Here is a 15448-nt window from a genome sequence, read left to right on the forward strand (position 1 = left end):
TACTTGGTGAAAAAAGTTTGAGAACCACTGAGTTAAACAATTAAAAAATATAATCTTATATATTTTTAGAGTTTGGCTGCAAAAGGGGCAGAACGAATGTGCTTTATTGTATTAAGAAGGGCGTCTTTTGAATGGTTTATTAACAGCCGCAAGTGTTTTGCACGCAGCTCATCCCAGAGCAGCAGTGTTTGTGTTGTTAAGACAACTACAGAGAACTTTTAAAGATGGAGGAAGGACTAGTGCTCACTGTTTCAATTTATCTAGAGCTGTATGACTTTACAAAGCTTAAATATCACAATATTGTTAAATATTATAACTGTAACAACATAGACAGCAACACTCGCACACAATCAATACGCAGCTGATTCAGTCGTCTCCTAGTGACATAAAAAACAGCACCGCAAAATGGAAGAAGAATATTGCTGTTTGATACAGATGAGTTGATGCCAAACCAGCGCTGATGCTGATGGCCTACTGCAGGGGTGCTCAATCCTGTTCCTGGAGATCTACCTTCCTGTACAGTTTAGCTCCTACCCTGATCAAACCCACCTGAACCAATTAATTAGGACCTGAAATCTACTTGATAATTACAGACAGGTGTGTTTGATAAGGGTTGCAACTGAAATCTGCAGGAAAGTAGATCTCCAGGAACAGGACTGGCCACCCCTGGCCTACTGGATCTGCATCATAGACACAACAAATAGGCTTTAGCTTTCATTTTACAGCTTATAAAGCATGTATGCAAAATAATGCAATATCATGTTTGAATAACAAAACTGTTTACAAAAATACAAAAAGAAAAACATAAGCGCGTGTTGTCATTGTCTTTTCATTACACGCAGCATGCACACTTGAGCCGCGAGTGAGAGAGGAAACCATATATCAAGACATAATCTTTAAAATAATGATTTATATTAAAAATGTAAAAAGGTTATGTGATATAATAGTATCAGCGGGGCATTAAATAAATGCAGATTTTTCCGTGGAGCGAGCGATATGAGGTAGTCTGCTATTTTTTTCTGACGGAAGACAAAAACATATGATTGTGGAAAAAAAAAATCACCATGTGCTTACACCCCATGCAGCAAAGGCTGTAATGTTATTGTGGAGAAAGCTAAATTGCTGACGTGCTTGCAGTCAAGTTTTAATTATGTTCCAGAGAATTATAAAAAAAGAAATAGCTCTAGCATTTGACAAAGGACAGCTTCCAAAATCTCTCCCAGGAGCAGCTCCGACCGTAATAGCACAACCTGTGGTTTGTGAGCCACAACCTGTTTGTATTTTTAGTTGTTAAAATTGATCCATTACATGCATAGTGTCTAGCATTAATGGTATGTTGTAGTGAGGATGTAAACAAGGATGTAAATAACAGGAAATGCTGTTTAGCACTGCTAACAATTTAGCTACAAATTCATAGTTATCCATTAAACCCCCTATAAACATTAACAATCTTCTGCTGCATATTTATCTCTCTGTGCAGCCGCTTTAGTGCGTTCTACATCTCGTGAACGTTTCATATTACTTACACATGCTTAAAACCCGAATATAAATGAAAGACCCTTGTCAGGTTTTATTTTAGAGAGCAGGGGTCCGTTCTTCGTACGTTGATTACTCGGTTAGCTGGATTTGGATATTGAAGATTTGACACGATCCAGGATGGTTTCGTTCTTCAAAGCTGATCCGAGATTTGTTGTCATAGCAACAGTTCTGCTAGGTCAAACCTGATCAGGAGCAGGTTCAATTCATATAAACAGGATTAGATCGGCTTAGTTCAAGCAAAGATAATACAGAAAGTATGTTCCGAATTCTGATATTTTCTTACAGTAGTAGTTATATACACTTGGGAAAATGGTACATATTTTTTAACTATATATATATATATATATACATATATAAAGTAAAAGTTATTAATAAAATAAATAAAGTTATTGATATTAATAAAACGTATGCAATCTGCACCCTCGAATTGAAAGTACAAAGACTGCCACCTGGTGGTGCAAAGAGAAAACGTATTGATATGAACTTTTTAGATCGCTTAGTACAAATTGTGTATAATAGAAATGCACTGTATGTGACTTTTTTTTAAAGCAATAATATATTTATGCAGTCATAAACATGTTTTGACAGTTAATATACCGGTGATTTGATGCTTCACAAAAGTTGCAGACGCCTTACCAATATGAAAATGCTTTTGTAAACAACCAGTTATTCTTTACACTGATTAAAAAATGGCTACTATAATAAAGAAAATATTTTCTAAATGTGGAACTAAATACATTGATAAAGCAATAATACATTTATGCAGTCATAAACATGTTTTGACAGTTAATATGCCAGTGATTTGATGCTTCACAAAAGTTGCAGACGCCTTTACCAATATGAAAATGCTTTTGTAAACAACCAGTTATTCTTTACACTGATTAAAAAACGGCTACTATAATAAAGAAAATCTTTTCTAAATGTGGAACTAAATACATTGATTTTTATTGAAATACATGATGAATACTCTTGACACATGAAAGTGTAAAGCCTGCAGCTCACAACAAATGTGGAAGGTTATTGCGTGTTATATTTAACAAATCGTTTACTGCTAATTTGATGTAATTTTGCTCACATGGATAATTGAATATTAATCAGATGATGTCATTACGCTGCTGTGCCGTCAGCCAATCATTGCATTGCTGATCATGATTTCGAGGATCGATAGATCTTTCCTTCACAACACACACAGCGATCTCAGATCAGTTCATCCAGACATTCTAATCTGATTCGCGAACTTGTTTGAAGAACCAAATTAGCGAGAGATCAGTTATCAAGATTAAAAGATCCAGGATCTGCCAAATAATCTTGGATCATTTAAGCGAGGTACGAAGAACGGACCCCAGGCATGAGGTTCAACTGTGTCCTCTTCATTTTCGGTCTAATTCAGGCTCAAACTGATATGGCTAATAGCTACACTGTCAATGACACAGTCTATATGCCTCAAAATAGCAACATGTCACCAATGCGCCTTATCACATCTCCTGTTTCAAACACAACCTTGGGTCCTCAAATACGCGCAAATGCATTTGTTTAAACAACGTGGCGCAGGATGTAAAAATGATACCTGCGCTGGGCCAAAATTAGCAAAAAAAAACAAATAAATAAATAAAACACTTGCGTTGTGTCTGCATTGCACCAGCTCTATGAGGTCATACTTTTATAGCTGTTTTTTTTTCTCTGAAATGTGAGGTAATCGCAGGATAAAAAGTAACTTTTTCTTTTTATGTCCTGTAGCAGATAAATGGCCTCAAATAAAACAGAAAGCTTATGAACCCCAATTTAATTTTACATTCCTTGATCAAATCCCTAAGACTTATAGAGCTTCCAGCTGTATGTTCTTACCTTAATCTGTTCACTCCAGTTTGTGAGAACAAGCTTTCCAGACTTCTCCACTGCATTGTCAAGCTGTGTACATGAAGACTTAATGTAAATGCCGCTGAACATCATTTTGTAAATGTATACATGTAGTTATATTGTCATGCAACAGTAGTCAACGATTGAAGTGGATCAAAAAAGGTTTTCAAGTTTGTCCTAGGACTTGAACGGATGTTGTTCAATAGATTCAGAACAACTTTGATGAAAGGTTTTGATTCACTTCAAATGTTGACTACTGTATATAATTGGTCAAAATGTAAAATTTGATGAATTAAAAAATGTACTCTGCAGTACTAGTGACTGGATGTGACATACCGGCCTTTTTCGTTTGCCGTGTTCATCCAGGATTTGCCGGATTTCCTGAATGACATCCTGATTGAGAGCGTTTCCCAGAATGCTGTAAGAATAATGCAGATATAAATGCACAGCAGCCACATGAATAATGAAGCGAGGAGAATGATGCAGTGTAGTGTGGTACCGGTGGGCATCTGCCGAGGCGAACATCTCATCTGATATGAAGGACCAGGCATGATACGTGGAGCTTTGAAGAGGGAAAAACTGTCAATGAGTTTGCAGAGCAACTGCATCAAATATTAACCTGCACTGCTGATGTGGTGAAAACAACTCGACACTGAAGAACAATACTCGTCTCACTCTTTGTCCAATTCTATGGGTAAAAAGGACCTGACATGCAATACTTGTTGTTTTCGCTTGTTTATACTTCAATCAAAGCGTCATTTTTAAAGGTTTGAACTTTTAGGTTTAAGATTTTAATATATTGTTGATTTCGAAAGTAAATTGCACAAAGAATTTTAAGATATTTTTATGAATAAAAATAACATTTAAAATTTTTGGGAAAATGTACTTTTAAAATACTTTTTACTGTACTTTTTTATATTAATTATTGTTTTTAATATAAACACTCACCGGCCACTTTATTAGGTACACCTTACTAGTACTGGGTGGGACCTCCTTTTCCCTTCAGAACTGCCTTAATTGTTCATGGCATTCATTCAACAAGGCACTGGAAATATTCCTGAGAGATTTTGGTCCATACTGACAAGATAGCATCACACAGTTGCTGCAGATTTATCGGCTGCACATCCATGATACGATTCTGCCCTTCCACCACATCCCAAAGGTCTGTTGGATTGAGATCTGGTGACTGTGGAGGCCATTTGAGTACAGTGAACTCATTGTCATGTTCAAGAAACCAGTCTGAGATGAATCACGCTTGATAATTTGGTGCCTTATCCTGGCATCAACAAGGCATTTGTGCCCACAGAACTGCCACTCACTGGATATCTTCTCTGTAAACCCTAGAGATAATTGTGCATGAAAATCCCAGTGGATCACAGTTTCTGAAATTCTCAGACCAGCCCGTCTGGCACCAACAACCATGTCATGTTCGAAGACACTTAAATCCCCTTTCTTCCCATTCTGATGCTCGGTTTGAACTGCGACAGATCATCTTGACCATGTCTACATGCCTAAATGCATTGAGTTGCTGTCATGTGATTAGAAATTTGCATTAACGAGCAGCTGGTATTTGTGACAGTTTATAGTACCTAATATAGTGGCCGGTGAGTGAAAAATTAACCATGTAAAAATATTTTTGATTAGACCATTTTAATATAAATAATTTTAAAAAGCTAACAAATTAAAACTGATATAATATAATAGCATTGGTGTACCATATAATATTAATATATAATTTATTTCTATTTATTTTTTATGCATTTGTTTAATATTTATTACTAAAATCACAATAATCATTATTTTAATATAACTTAAAAATCTAACAGTCACTCTAACAAATAAGTTGCTAACATAATAATGTTGATGTATAAAATTCATATAAATTAAATTATATTTATAATATTATTATTTATTATTATTATTATTATTAAAACTTATTTCTAGGGCAAGACGGAATCTCATACATTTTTGCTAATACTGCGCAGAATTGTGTTAATATTTAATATGCGGAATGACTTTGGGAGTGTCATAACTAAAACCTTAATATATGAAATAAAAAGTAATATCTTTTTAACTTGTATTTAATGTTTACAATGCAAATCCAATTAGACCCACTTTGTTTGGTAAACAAAGCAAGTCTCTCATATATATATATATATATATATATATATATATATATATATATATATATATATATATATATATATATATATATATATATATATATATATATAAAAAGACAGAACATATTACTTTACAAACTACTGTAAATAAATAATATGAATACTTAACATTAGTCAAAAATATTACTGTAATTAATTAAAAAGCTGAATAAATATAAATTAACACACATTTACACAAGTAAATAAAAAAAATCAATAATGGGCTAAAAATCTGCAGTTCTGTGAGTTCTGTGCGTGCAGATTCCGTGTGAGCATGCATACTTCTATTGATGTATTCATACTTTTTTTCTGTTTAAATATTTATTGCTAATATCACACAAATTTAAAAAAATGTCTTTTTTATAGTAATTCTGATTTCATTTACGATACCACACTGTAAAAAATGCTGAGTTTCACACAACATGAAGGAATTTAGTTAACTTATTAGTTTTTACAGTTTTAATTGGATTGAACACAAATCAATTATTATTATTATCCCCCGAACCCCCCACAAAAAAAATCAATAATTGTGTTTCAGCTCATTTAAAATAAGTAGTTTGAACTTACAGCAAACGTCATTTTTTGTGTGTATATGTATTTTAAGTTTTAGGCGCATCATTGAAAGTCGTAAGATGTGTTCACTCACTTGTCACTCATCTCTTTGGAGACTTTAAGAAGTTTTCCTGCAATCTTCTGAAGTCCTTTTGAATAGTTGATCTCCAGTTCAGATCTAGACTCAAAGAAAAGTGTGTGTGTGTGTGTGTGTGTTGTGCTAGTGTTGTTTATTGCAAAGGAGCCTGCAGAGAATCCTCACTGAGATTCTGCCCGTAACATTTCAAAGCATATTTTGACCATTTTACAGAACTTTTACTTTGTGTTTTGGCCTCCAGAGTGTATCTTCAGTGTAGTCTAGTCTTAGAGGTCAAGCAATACAGCAAGCCGAAGAGAATAAAAGCAGAGTTTGTGTTACCTTTGCTGAAACACAGCCAGAAGCTCTTTACAGAAAAATTCTCCATTCTTAGAGATTCTCTTCAGCTCCTGATACAGCAGATTATACTGAAACACACACACACACACACACACCAATCAAAACACACATTCACAACATGTATATCTGTCTTTCTATATAATTGTCCACCCATCCATCCTTTATCCATCCAACTGCCCATCCATGCTCCATCCAACTATCCATCCATCTACCAGCCCATCCACCCGTTTTCCATTCATCCATCCACCTTCCCATCCAACTATCGATCCATCCATCTGTTATTACATCCATCCACCTGCCAATCCATCATCCCTGTTCATCTATCCATTTATCTGTTTTCCACTCATCCACCTGCCCATCCATCTATTGATTCAATTCAATTCAGCTTTATTTGTATAGCGCTTTTACAATGTAGATTGTGTCAAAGCAGCTTCACATAAATGGTCATAGTAACTGGAACAGTGTAGTTGTAACGACGGGGAGTGACACCAACAACAGAAGTTTGGATCCACGTGCAGGTTTATTAGAATTGTCAGGCAAGCAGTGGTCAATACCGGCAAACAGATGTATGAGGGCAATCCAGAGTCGAAGTCAAAACAACAAGCAGTTAGTCAGAGGCAGGCAGCAAACAGCATTAAATAAATAAACAAGGCAAAGGATCAAAAACACGGCAAAGGCAGACAAAGGGAAACGCGTTGTAATGTCACTGTGACAGATAACAAGACTCGGCAAACTGAAGGAGTGAATGTGTGGCTTAAATAGTGTGTGTTAATCAGTCTCTAAAAGTCCTCAGGTGTGAATGTAAATCAAGCTAAATGAGAAAGCAGGTGTGTGGGCGAAGAGCATGTATGAAGTTGTTGTCCAGGAAAAGTGTAGTTCTAAGTGTGTGTGTGTTTACCAGCGACATCTGGTGGTTGTTCGCTGGTGAACATGACAGTAGTTCAGTTTTTAGTGTTTAAGTTCAGTTCAGTTTAGCTCAGTTCAGTGTGATTTAAAATCATCACTGAGAGTTCAAACACTGAAGAGCAAATTCATCGATGCGTAGCTCTACCAATCCTGAACTATGCAAGCCAGTCGCGACAGCATCCATCCATCTGTTTTTATACTTTCTTCCGTTTTTCTATGTATCTATTGTCCATCCATTTGTTTTCCATCCATCAGTCTATTTTCATTATACATAAATCCTTCAACTACCCATCTATTTGTTTTCTATATATCCATCCATCCACCCGTTTTCCATCTATCCATGCATCCTTTTTTCCATCCATCTACTGATCCATCGATCCGTTTTCCATCCATCTACCTGCCCATCCAATCCATTTGCCATTCATCTATCCATCCCCCTGCCCATCTATTGATCCATACATTCATCAATCCATCTTACATTTTATCCAACTGTTTTCCATTTATAAATCAATTTTTCTATATATCCATCCATCCATTCCTTCATCTACCCATCTATTTGTTTTCTATTTATCCATCCGTTTTCCATATATTCATCCATTTTCCATACATCTTTTAATCCATCTATTGATCTGTCTATCCATTTCCATTCATCTACCTGCCCATTCATACACCCATCCGATCTCTTTTTACATTTATCCATCCATCCTCTTGATAATCTATCTATCCATCTGTTTTCCATTCATCCATCCATCCATTCACATGCCAATCCATCCATCCGTTTTCCATCTATCCACACTTGAACACTTTACTCTTGGCTTTGTGAGTGTAAAACATACTTTTCAATTACTATTGAATTCATGAAAAGTGTAAGACAATATTGTATGTAACTTCAGAGTCCCCTATAGTCCCAAATAACGTTCAACATTGTACCAACTTTATGCTAGGCTGGCATTAAGTTCCAACTATCATGGAATTTAATGAAATATCATAGAATAGTAAAAGGTCATACTTTGAAAGTCAGGGATTTTTTTTTTTTTGTCCAAGTATTTTTTTGTTTGTGGCCGGTTTTGTTTGCTCAGTGTTAAACCAGTCCCACCACATTTTGCGCAACAATTTTTGCAACCTTAAAGGATTTAAATAAATTTGAGTGACTCAAAATTCATAGCAATATTTATGGTGTTTCTTGTGGTATTTTGCTCTAAAAATGTACACAAAATTACACGTTCTTCAAGATCGAGATTGCAAAATGCAATTCAAAAGAATAAATAAACGTTGGGAAAAATACATGAATCATAAAATACTGTTGTTCAGAGGAGCTCTATCTTTATGCTGATGATGCCGCAATTTTAGTATCTCATCATGACAAAAGGGCCCTGGAAGAAATTATGAGTTCACTGTTAAAAAGTGTTTACAACTGGTTTTTAGACAACAAACTTTCTTTACACATGGGTAAAACAGAGGCTATTTTATTTGCTTCAAGAGTAAAATTTAAAAAGATGATAATTTTGTAGTTAAGATTAATGATTGGAAAATTCAGTAAAAAAATGTGGTAAATTATTTGAGTTGTTTAATAGATAATAAATTATCATGAGATGATATGGCAAAAAAAGTTTTTATGAAGATTTGTGGAAAAATTAGGTTTTTAGCAAGACAATCTGATCTGTTGGATGTTCATTCTTTACAATTGTTGGCAGGAGCTTTAATTCAACCCCATTTTGATCATGCTACGTCATTTTGGTACAGTAGCTGCTCACAGAGTTTGAAGGAGAAATTGCAAAAGGCACAAAATAAATTAGTACGAATAATTTTAAAAATGCATCCTAGAGCACATTTGCACAAAGAGTCTTTTAATAAATTAGGTATGTTAACTGTTAGTAATAGAGTGTGTTTTTTAAAACTGGGAATGGTGCGTAAAATGTTTAATAATGTGGTTCCTAGTTATTTGATGGACTATTTTCAAAAGGTGAGGCAACAGCATTCATACAGTACTAGGAGTTGGGATTTTAATATTTGTTTATTTAAATTTAAAAGTTTAGTGGGGAAAAATGTTTTGATATACAAGTGCAATCATGTGGAACAAACTACCAAAATCAATCAAGGAAATAAAAGATTTAAGGTTGTTCAAAAAAGCTATCAAAAGATGGTTGTTTGAGGATAATTAGTTTGCATGGTGGACAAGGATGTTTTAATTTATATGTTACTTGAGTGTGAATAGGTTTGCGGCTGGAAGGCCATTAGCTGTGTAGAACATGTGCTGGATAAGTTGACTGTTCGTACCTCTGTGGCGACTGTTTGTTTTATTCTTCATTAGTATTTTGAAGCCATACATTGTTTTTATTTAACAGAGGACCACAATGGAAATAAGCCCAGGGCTTTATTGTGTTTTTATCCTCGACAGTTTTTTTTAACAAAGTGTATGGAATACTTTTTGTACAATTTGTCTAAAATCTGTCAAATAAAATTCATTTCAATTCAAAACTTTACCATGTGGCCAAAATGGGAGGGAATTCTGTGTCACTTAAATTTTTTGTCAGCATATGTCAGGGAATTTGGCTTAAAGTGGGGACCCTGTTCATCATTTAGAACCAAAGCACCCTAGCAACCATCCAGAACTCCCTAGCAACCATTTAACAATGTTGGGCTTACACTTAAGTTCAAGTAAAAATTCACAACGTTTACTTCTTACTTATCCCCTGCTTATTATTAAGACATTAACTGTTTATTAGCATTTATAAAATACAACATCTCTAATCCTACCCAATACCTAAACCCTTTTACCTTACTACCTATTAATAAGCAGGTAATGAGCAGTTTATTGAGCTAAAAGGCACAGTTAGTGGTTTGTGAATAGCATGAATTGTACATCAAAGCAGGGATGCCCTGGAGGGCCGGTGTCTTGCATAGTTTAGCTCCAACTTCCTTCAACACACCGACCTGGAAGTTTTTTATTATACCTAGAAAGAGCTTAATTAGCTTGTTCAGGTGTGTTTAATCGGGATTGGAACTAAAATATGCAGGACACTGGCCCTCCATGACCGAGTTTGGTAACCCCTGAAATCAAATGTGACCATTATTTGCTTGAGACCAATCAATCAGCTGTTTTCTTTGCCTAAACTTTCATTCATTTCCCAGAGTTTTTCAGGCAAAGCCTAACCGAGTTGACAGAACTTTACTCCTCTAGTTAATAAGTGATTCCTCCACCACAGTGTATGATATAAAGCAGACATCAACACTGACTAAATTCGAGCATAATTATATTCTAGCAAGGACGTCAGATTAGCAGTTATGAAGATATTCATATGAAACTCACAGTACAGCTGCTCAGTGGGTCCTTCATCTTCACTCACGCTGGTCGTTCTTTAACTCTGCGGCTCAAACTTTGACCCCAGTCTCTCTCTGTTCTTGAAAAACGCATGCGGAAACCAGCGCAAGATTACTGCATCATTAACCCACCATAAAAGCGAAGGAGTGGTGGAATGAAGCTTCAGTCTTCGCTATTGAGATTACTGTGTTTCACTATGCATGAAGCTGCGTCAGCTGATGTTTGTGTTGAGGAGCCAATAAACTGTATGATCATTTATACAACCAGCTGAAAGTCTGAAAACGCTTACAAATACATTGCTTTAACTCACAGAGGTGAGTGGGCTTGACAAACCACCTGTGGAAAACATTTTCATCTCCTTGACACATAAACCGACACCAGTGTTGCACATTTGCACTGGACACTTTCTTACAATCACTCCATTTCTGAAAATAATTGTGCTTTATGAAGTGTGCTTGGGTATGAGTGAGCTTAACAAACCTCTACTTCTCTCTCTCTCTCTCTCTCTCTCTCTCTCTTCAATTCAATAATTGCTTTATCTAATTATCAATGCAACATAATGATCAGTACATTAACAATGATTCTTCTTCTTCTTTGGACTTAGTCCTGTATGGTTGCGGGGTCGGCTCTTTTAGAACAAGTCCTCCATTTAGACTTGTCCATATAACGACTTTTTTTTTACACCTTCCAGCCGGCCTGTCGTCTGGGCCTGTCACCCTCATATATTCATATACTATGGACAATTTAACCTACCCAATTCACAATGTCATTTCAATTTAATGTCTTCGGAGCACCCGGAAGGAAACCCACGCGAACGCAGGGAGAACATGCAAACTCCTCACAGAAATGCCAACTGAGCCGAGATTCGAACCAGCGACCTTCTTGCTATGAGTCGACAGCACTACCTACTGTGCCACTGCTTCACCTACATTAACAATGATTCATTTATATAATTGTGTGTGTGTGTGTGTGTGTGTGTGTGTGTGTGTGTGTGTGTGTGTGTGTGTGTGTGTGTGTGTGTGTGTGTGTGTGTGTGTGTGTGTGTGTGTGTTTGCAAGCACATCACTAATGTTTTTATTGGTCTCCTCTCTCTTTTTGACAGCCATTATTGCATTGATCTATCCGTCCGTCTGTCTGTCTGCATATAATTCCATTGTAATTTTTATTTGGAGGGTAATATGTGACTTAACATGAATTACAACATGTTTATCCTTTAGTTTATTTATTTTTGCTAGTATAAGTGAAGTTTAGTTTTAAACTAATTTCGAGAGAAGCATGTGCTCATGATTTACCCAGCTGGTCCACATTAACTAATTATGATCCTCCAATCAAAGGATCCCAAACCACTATATATATATCCTCATTTCCTTTCTACAACTATCTTTGTCTGGAAGAAACCCCCCTCCTCCCCTTCTTCCTCCTTTATCCAGAATGGGCGGCACGGTGGCCCAGTGACTAGCACTGTTGCCTCACAGCAAGAATACCAATGGTGTTGGGTCCTCGCTGAGCCATCTGGTATTTCTGTGTGGAGTTTGCATGTTCTCCCCGTGTCCGCGTGGGTTTCCCCCGGGTTCCCCGGTTTCCTCCCACCATCCAAATGTGCTCTATATTATAGATAAAACAAGCCTAAACCTTTTTTTATAATGTCTTACTCTCAGGAAGTTCGCCTTGGCCTCAGCAGCGGGGGAGTTTGAGATAGACCTGAGCTCAATCTCCACTCGCCCTGCAAAAGGGGGGGAGCCCTGGGCTGGAGGATCCCTTGAGCTTAGGGCTCTCTCCCGGGACAGCATGCCAAAAAAGCTATGTATAAATCATGAGCTAAATGTGAACTCTTGAAACATTTTGTTGTAAAATAAGTAAAACTATCACCCATGTTGTGCGTTTTTAAAAAAAATTTTATTATAACTATTGTTTTGCTAAAAATTTAACTATAGATTACATTAACATAATCATGCTAATAAAGAACTTGAAACTATGCTGAACTTAAAGGTGCAGTACGTGATTGTCTTCAGAAGCATTTTGGTTGTGCTGGTCTCTTCACAGTCTAATAGTAATGGTTACAGTAAATGATCTAAATGTGTTTAAATGTGTTTTATATTCTAGGTAAGCCATAAAACAAAAAAATGTTCATCCAATTAAATATTGTTGGACAGAAATCTCCCATTAATCCGATAAGTAGCTCAAACTGTCTGTCAGCAAATGCAGATTTGGGCTTTTGCGCATCTCTGTTCACGCATATTTGCCATTAGCGTGTGCACGCCTGCATGAGTGCCGCGTGTTCAACACACGTGCACACAAGACAGTCACAGTTGCAGTAAAATCAAATGCTGAATTGAAACTTTTTAAACTCCTGAATCAATATTGGAGTTAGTTTTGCATGCTGGAGGAAGGACGACACCATGGCTGAAGTATTTCTGTTAGACGGGTAATGCTCTGTTTTAAAACTATTTTAGCTCCACGCAAAGCTGATGCAGATGTTGTTGTTACAAATGGGTTATATGCACAGAAGTGTTGTTCAGTCACATCAATCTTTCACCGGGAGATTTTAGTGGCTATTTATGCTGTAAAGTCCGTTTACAGCATAGATAATGTAGATTTTTATTTAGTTTAACAACAAAACATCAGTAAATAGCGGTATTCCACCTAGCCTGCTTTACTGAGCTGAAGTTACTTTTATATTCACATTGGGTAATTTCTGAACAATGACAACCTGTGATGCTCTCACTATATTGTTTACCATGCTACTCTGAATATTCGCTCTGAAATAGCATTTAAGTGTGGCTTAATAATAAGTGTCATTGCATGCCGCCAGACAACCACTACATACACTTCTAACTGGTGAATGACATAAACTAGTAGGTTGTCTGCTGTGGTGTCACGGTGGCCGCGTTCATGATATCAGGAGGCATAGCTTTGAAACACAGTCCCTCCCCGCCGTCCAAAGCTAATATGCTAACAGATTAGCATTTTGGCAGATCACCTACTGCACCTATATTTCACTAAAAAGTGTAAATTGGTTGTTTTTGCGTTATTTCAAGCAAATTCGTACTTCTGGTTTGAAACGAATTTTTGAAGCTGCGTCACAGCCATGACATAATAGCCTGTATTCCAGCGTGCAGACTGGGCGTCTGTGCCAGAGTGAGTCTTATTACGTCTTACAGTGTGTTGCATTAATGCATGAGTAAGGCTTGGTTCAAACCAATCAGCGCGCTCTATTGTGCAACTTCATTAATATTCATTACTGTCAGAGTGTAGATGGCAGAGACGCCACGTTGTGTTGGCAAAACAAGCGTGAAGTGTTGCTTTTATAGTTTGCTGCAGTTAAGTTTCGTTTTCATTTTCTCTCTGTGAGAGCTCAGAGTCACGTGTGGATTAACAGTGTACGCGACAACAATAACTTACGTGTCTAAGGAGGATTATTGTTTACCTGGAACTGTTCTCATCTGCAAACGCTGAGATCCGGATTCACTTGTTGTCTCCTCTTAATAAAGACGTGGCTCTAGTTGCTGGTGATTGTCCTGTCTCTACAGATTTGGTAAGTGAGCGACCAGCGCTCTTTGTTTATTCAGTTCGTATTTTATTCGTATCAAACAAACTATTGCAACGAGTGTAAACAAGTTAGCACTAACAGTTACAACCAAACTATAACCTCGTGTTGGATTTTGTGACCGGAATAACACACGCGGCTTTCTGACGCTACCTGCCGTGTGCATCTAAGTTTCCGGGAAATGCTGAGTTTTTTTTTTCTCTCATTCGCCGTGCGGTATCAAACATTGCATAAAAAATACACGCTTAGAGCAGCGCCTCGAATCAAATATCACGTTTGTCGGGAGGGGCATGAATGAATTCCCTGAATGAAAGAGCCAAACTGCAGTTAAAGTCCACCATTTAATAATCTGGCAAATAATTCGACTACAGATGTCCATGTAAACACAGTCACATTGTCCGCTGTGGTTGTGTGTTTTGACTCTGAAATTCAGCGCGCCCAAATAGACACTCCCACACCAAGCCTCTTTTGTTCCTCCGACACTCCCCCCTAAACAGAGCTGGACACGCCCACTTTTCTGACTTTTTCCAAAGTAGAGGTGTGAAAACACCCTGCTGAAACGAGGGGGTTTCATGGCCCTTTAAGTGAAAGAAACCGGCGTCAATCCTTTGATTGTCTAATCGTTTTAGTCTCCGCCCACTCATAGTCTCTCATTGATCACAGCTGCTGATGACCAAAGCAGATATAAAGCTGCTGCTGCTGCTCTTCACTTGTTCATTTGATGCAATTATGAAATAAAATAAAATAACTCAAATCCTAATATCTATCCTAAAAAAAGAAAGTGTGTATCTTTCTATTTTTTTCTCTTTCTGTAGAATGGTAAAATATCTCTTCCTCTGGTTTTTAGTTGGCCTATTCACCTTATTCTCAGCTGACGAGTGGGCACTGCCATTTGAATCTTTTTGTCTCGCGACTTCCGGTCACATTCACTTCCATTAATTTTTTGACGTTAACAACTGCTCGATACGCTGCTTGATGTTGCAATTTAATATTTTCTTATTATATTATGCTACTTGGTCTGTGTAGTCATGCAAACATTTGTTTGTTGAGCAAGTAGTTTGGCCATTTTCTGCCGTTTATTATTCCTAGTCATTTCTCCCATAGGCGACTGAATCGGAAGTTCTAAG

At 36.8% G+C, this 15448-nt stretch overlaps 1 protein-coding gene across 1 annotated transcript in view; it reads right to left on the reverse strand.

Annotated features, from left to right (window-relative positions):
• Window positions 1-10811, reverse strand: part of nostrin (nitric oxide synthase trafficking) — a 29608-nt gene extending 18797 nt beyond the window's left edge. Inside the window, 6 exon segments of the mRNA NM_001113604.1 lie at window positions 3385-3447; window positions 3733-3814; window positions 3896-3958; window positions 6205-6288; window positions 6529-6614; window positions 10763-10811. Coding sequence (NP_001107076.1) covers window positions 3385-3447; window positions 3733-3814; window positions 3896-3958; window positions 6205-6288; window positions 6529-6614; window positions 10763-10789 — 405 coding nt within the window. The 5' untranslated portion in view covers window positions 10790-10811.
• Between the last annotated feature and the right edge of the window lie 4637 nt (window positions 10812-15448).

Source organism: Danio rerio, chromosome 9 (genome assembly GCF_049306965.1).
Source record: "Danio rerio strain Tuebingen ecotype United States chromosome 9, GRCz12tu, whole genome shotgun sequence".
Lineage (NCBI taxonomy): Eukaryota > Metazoa > Chordata > Actinopteri > Cypriniformes > Danionidae > Danio > Danio rerio.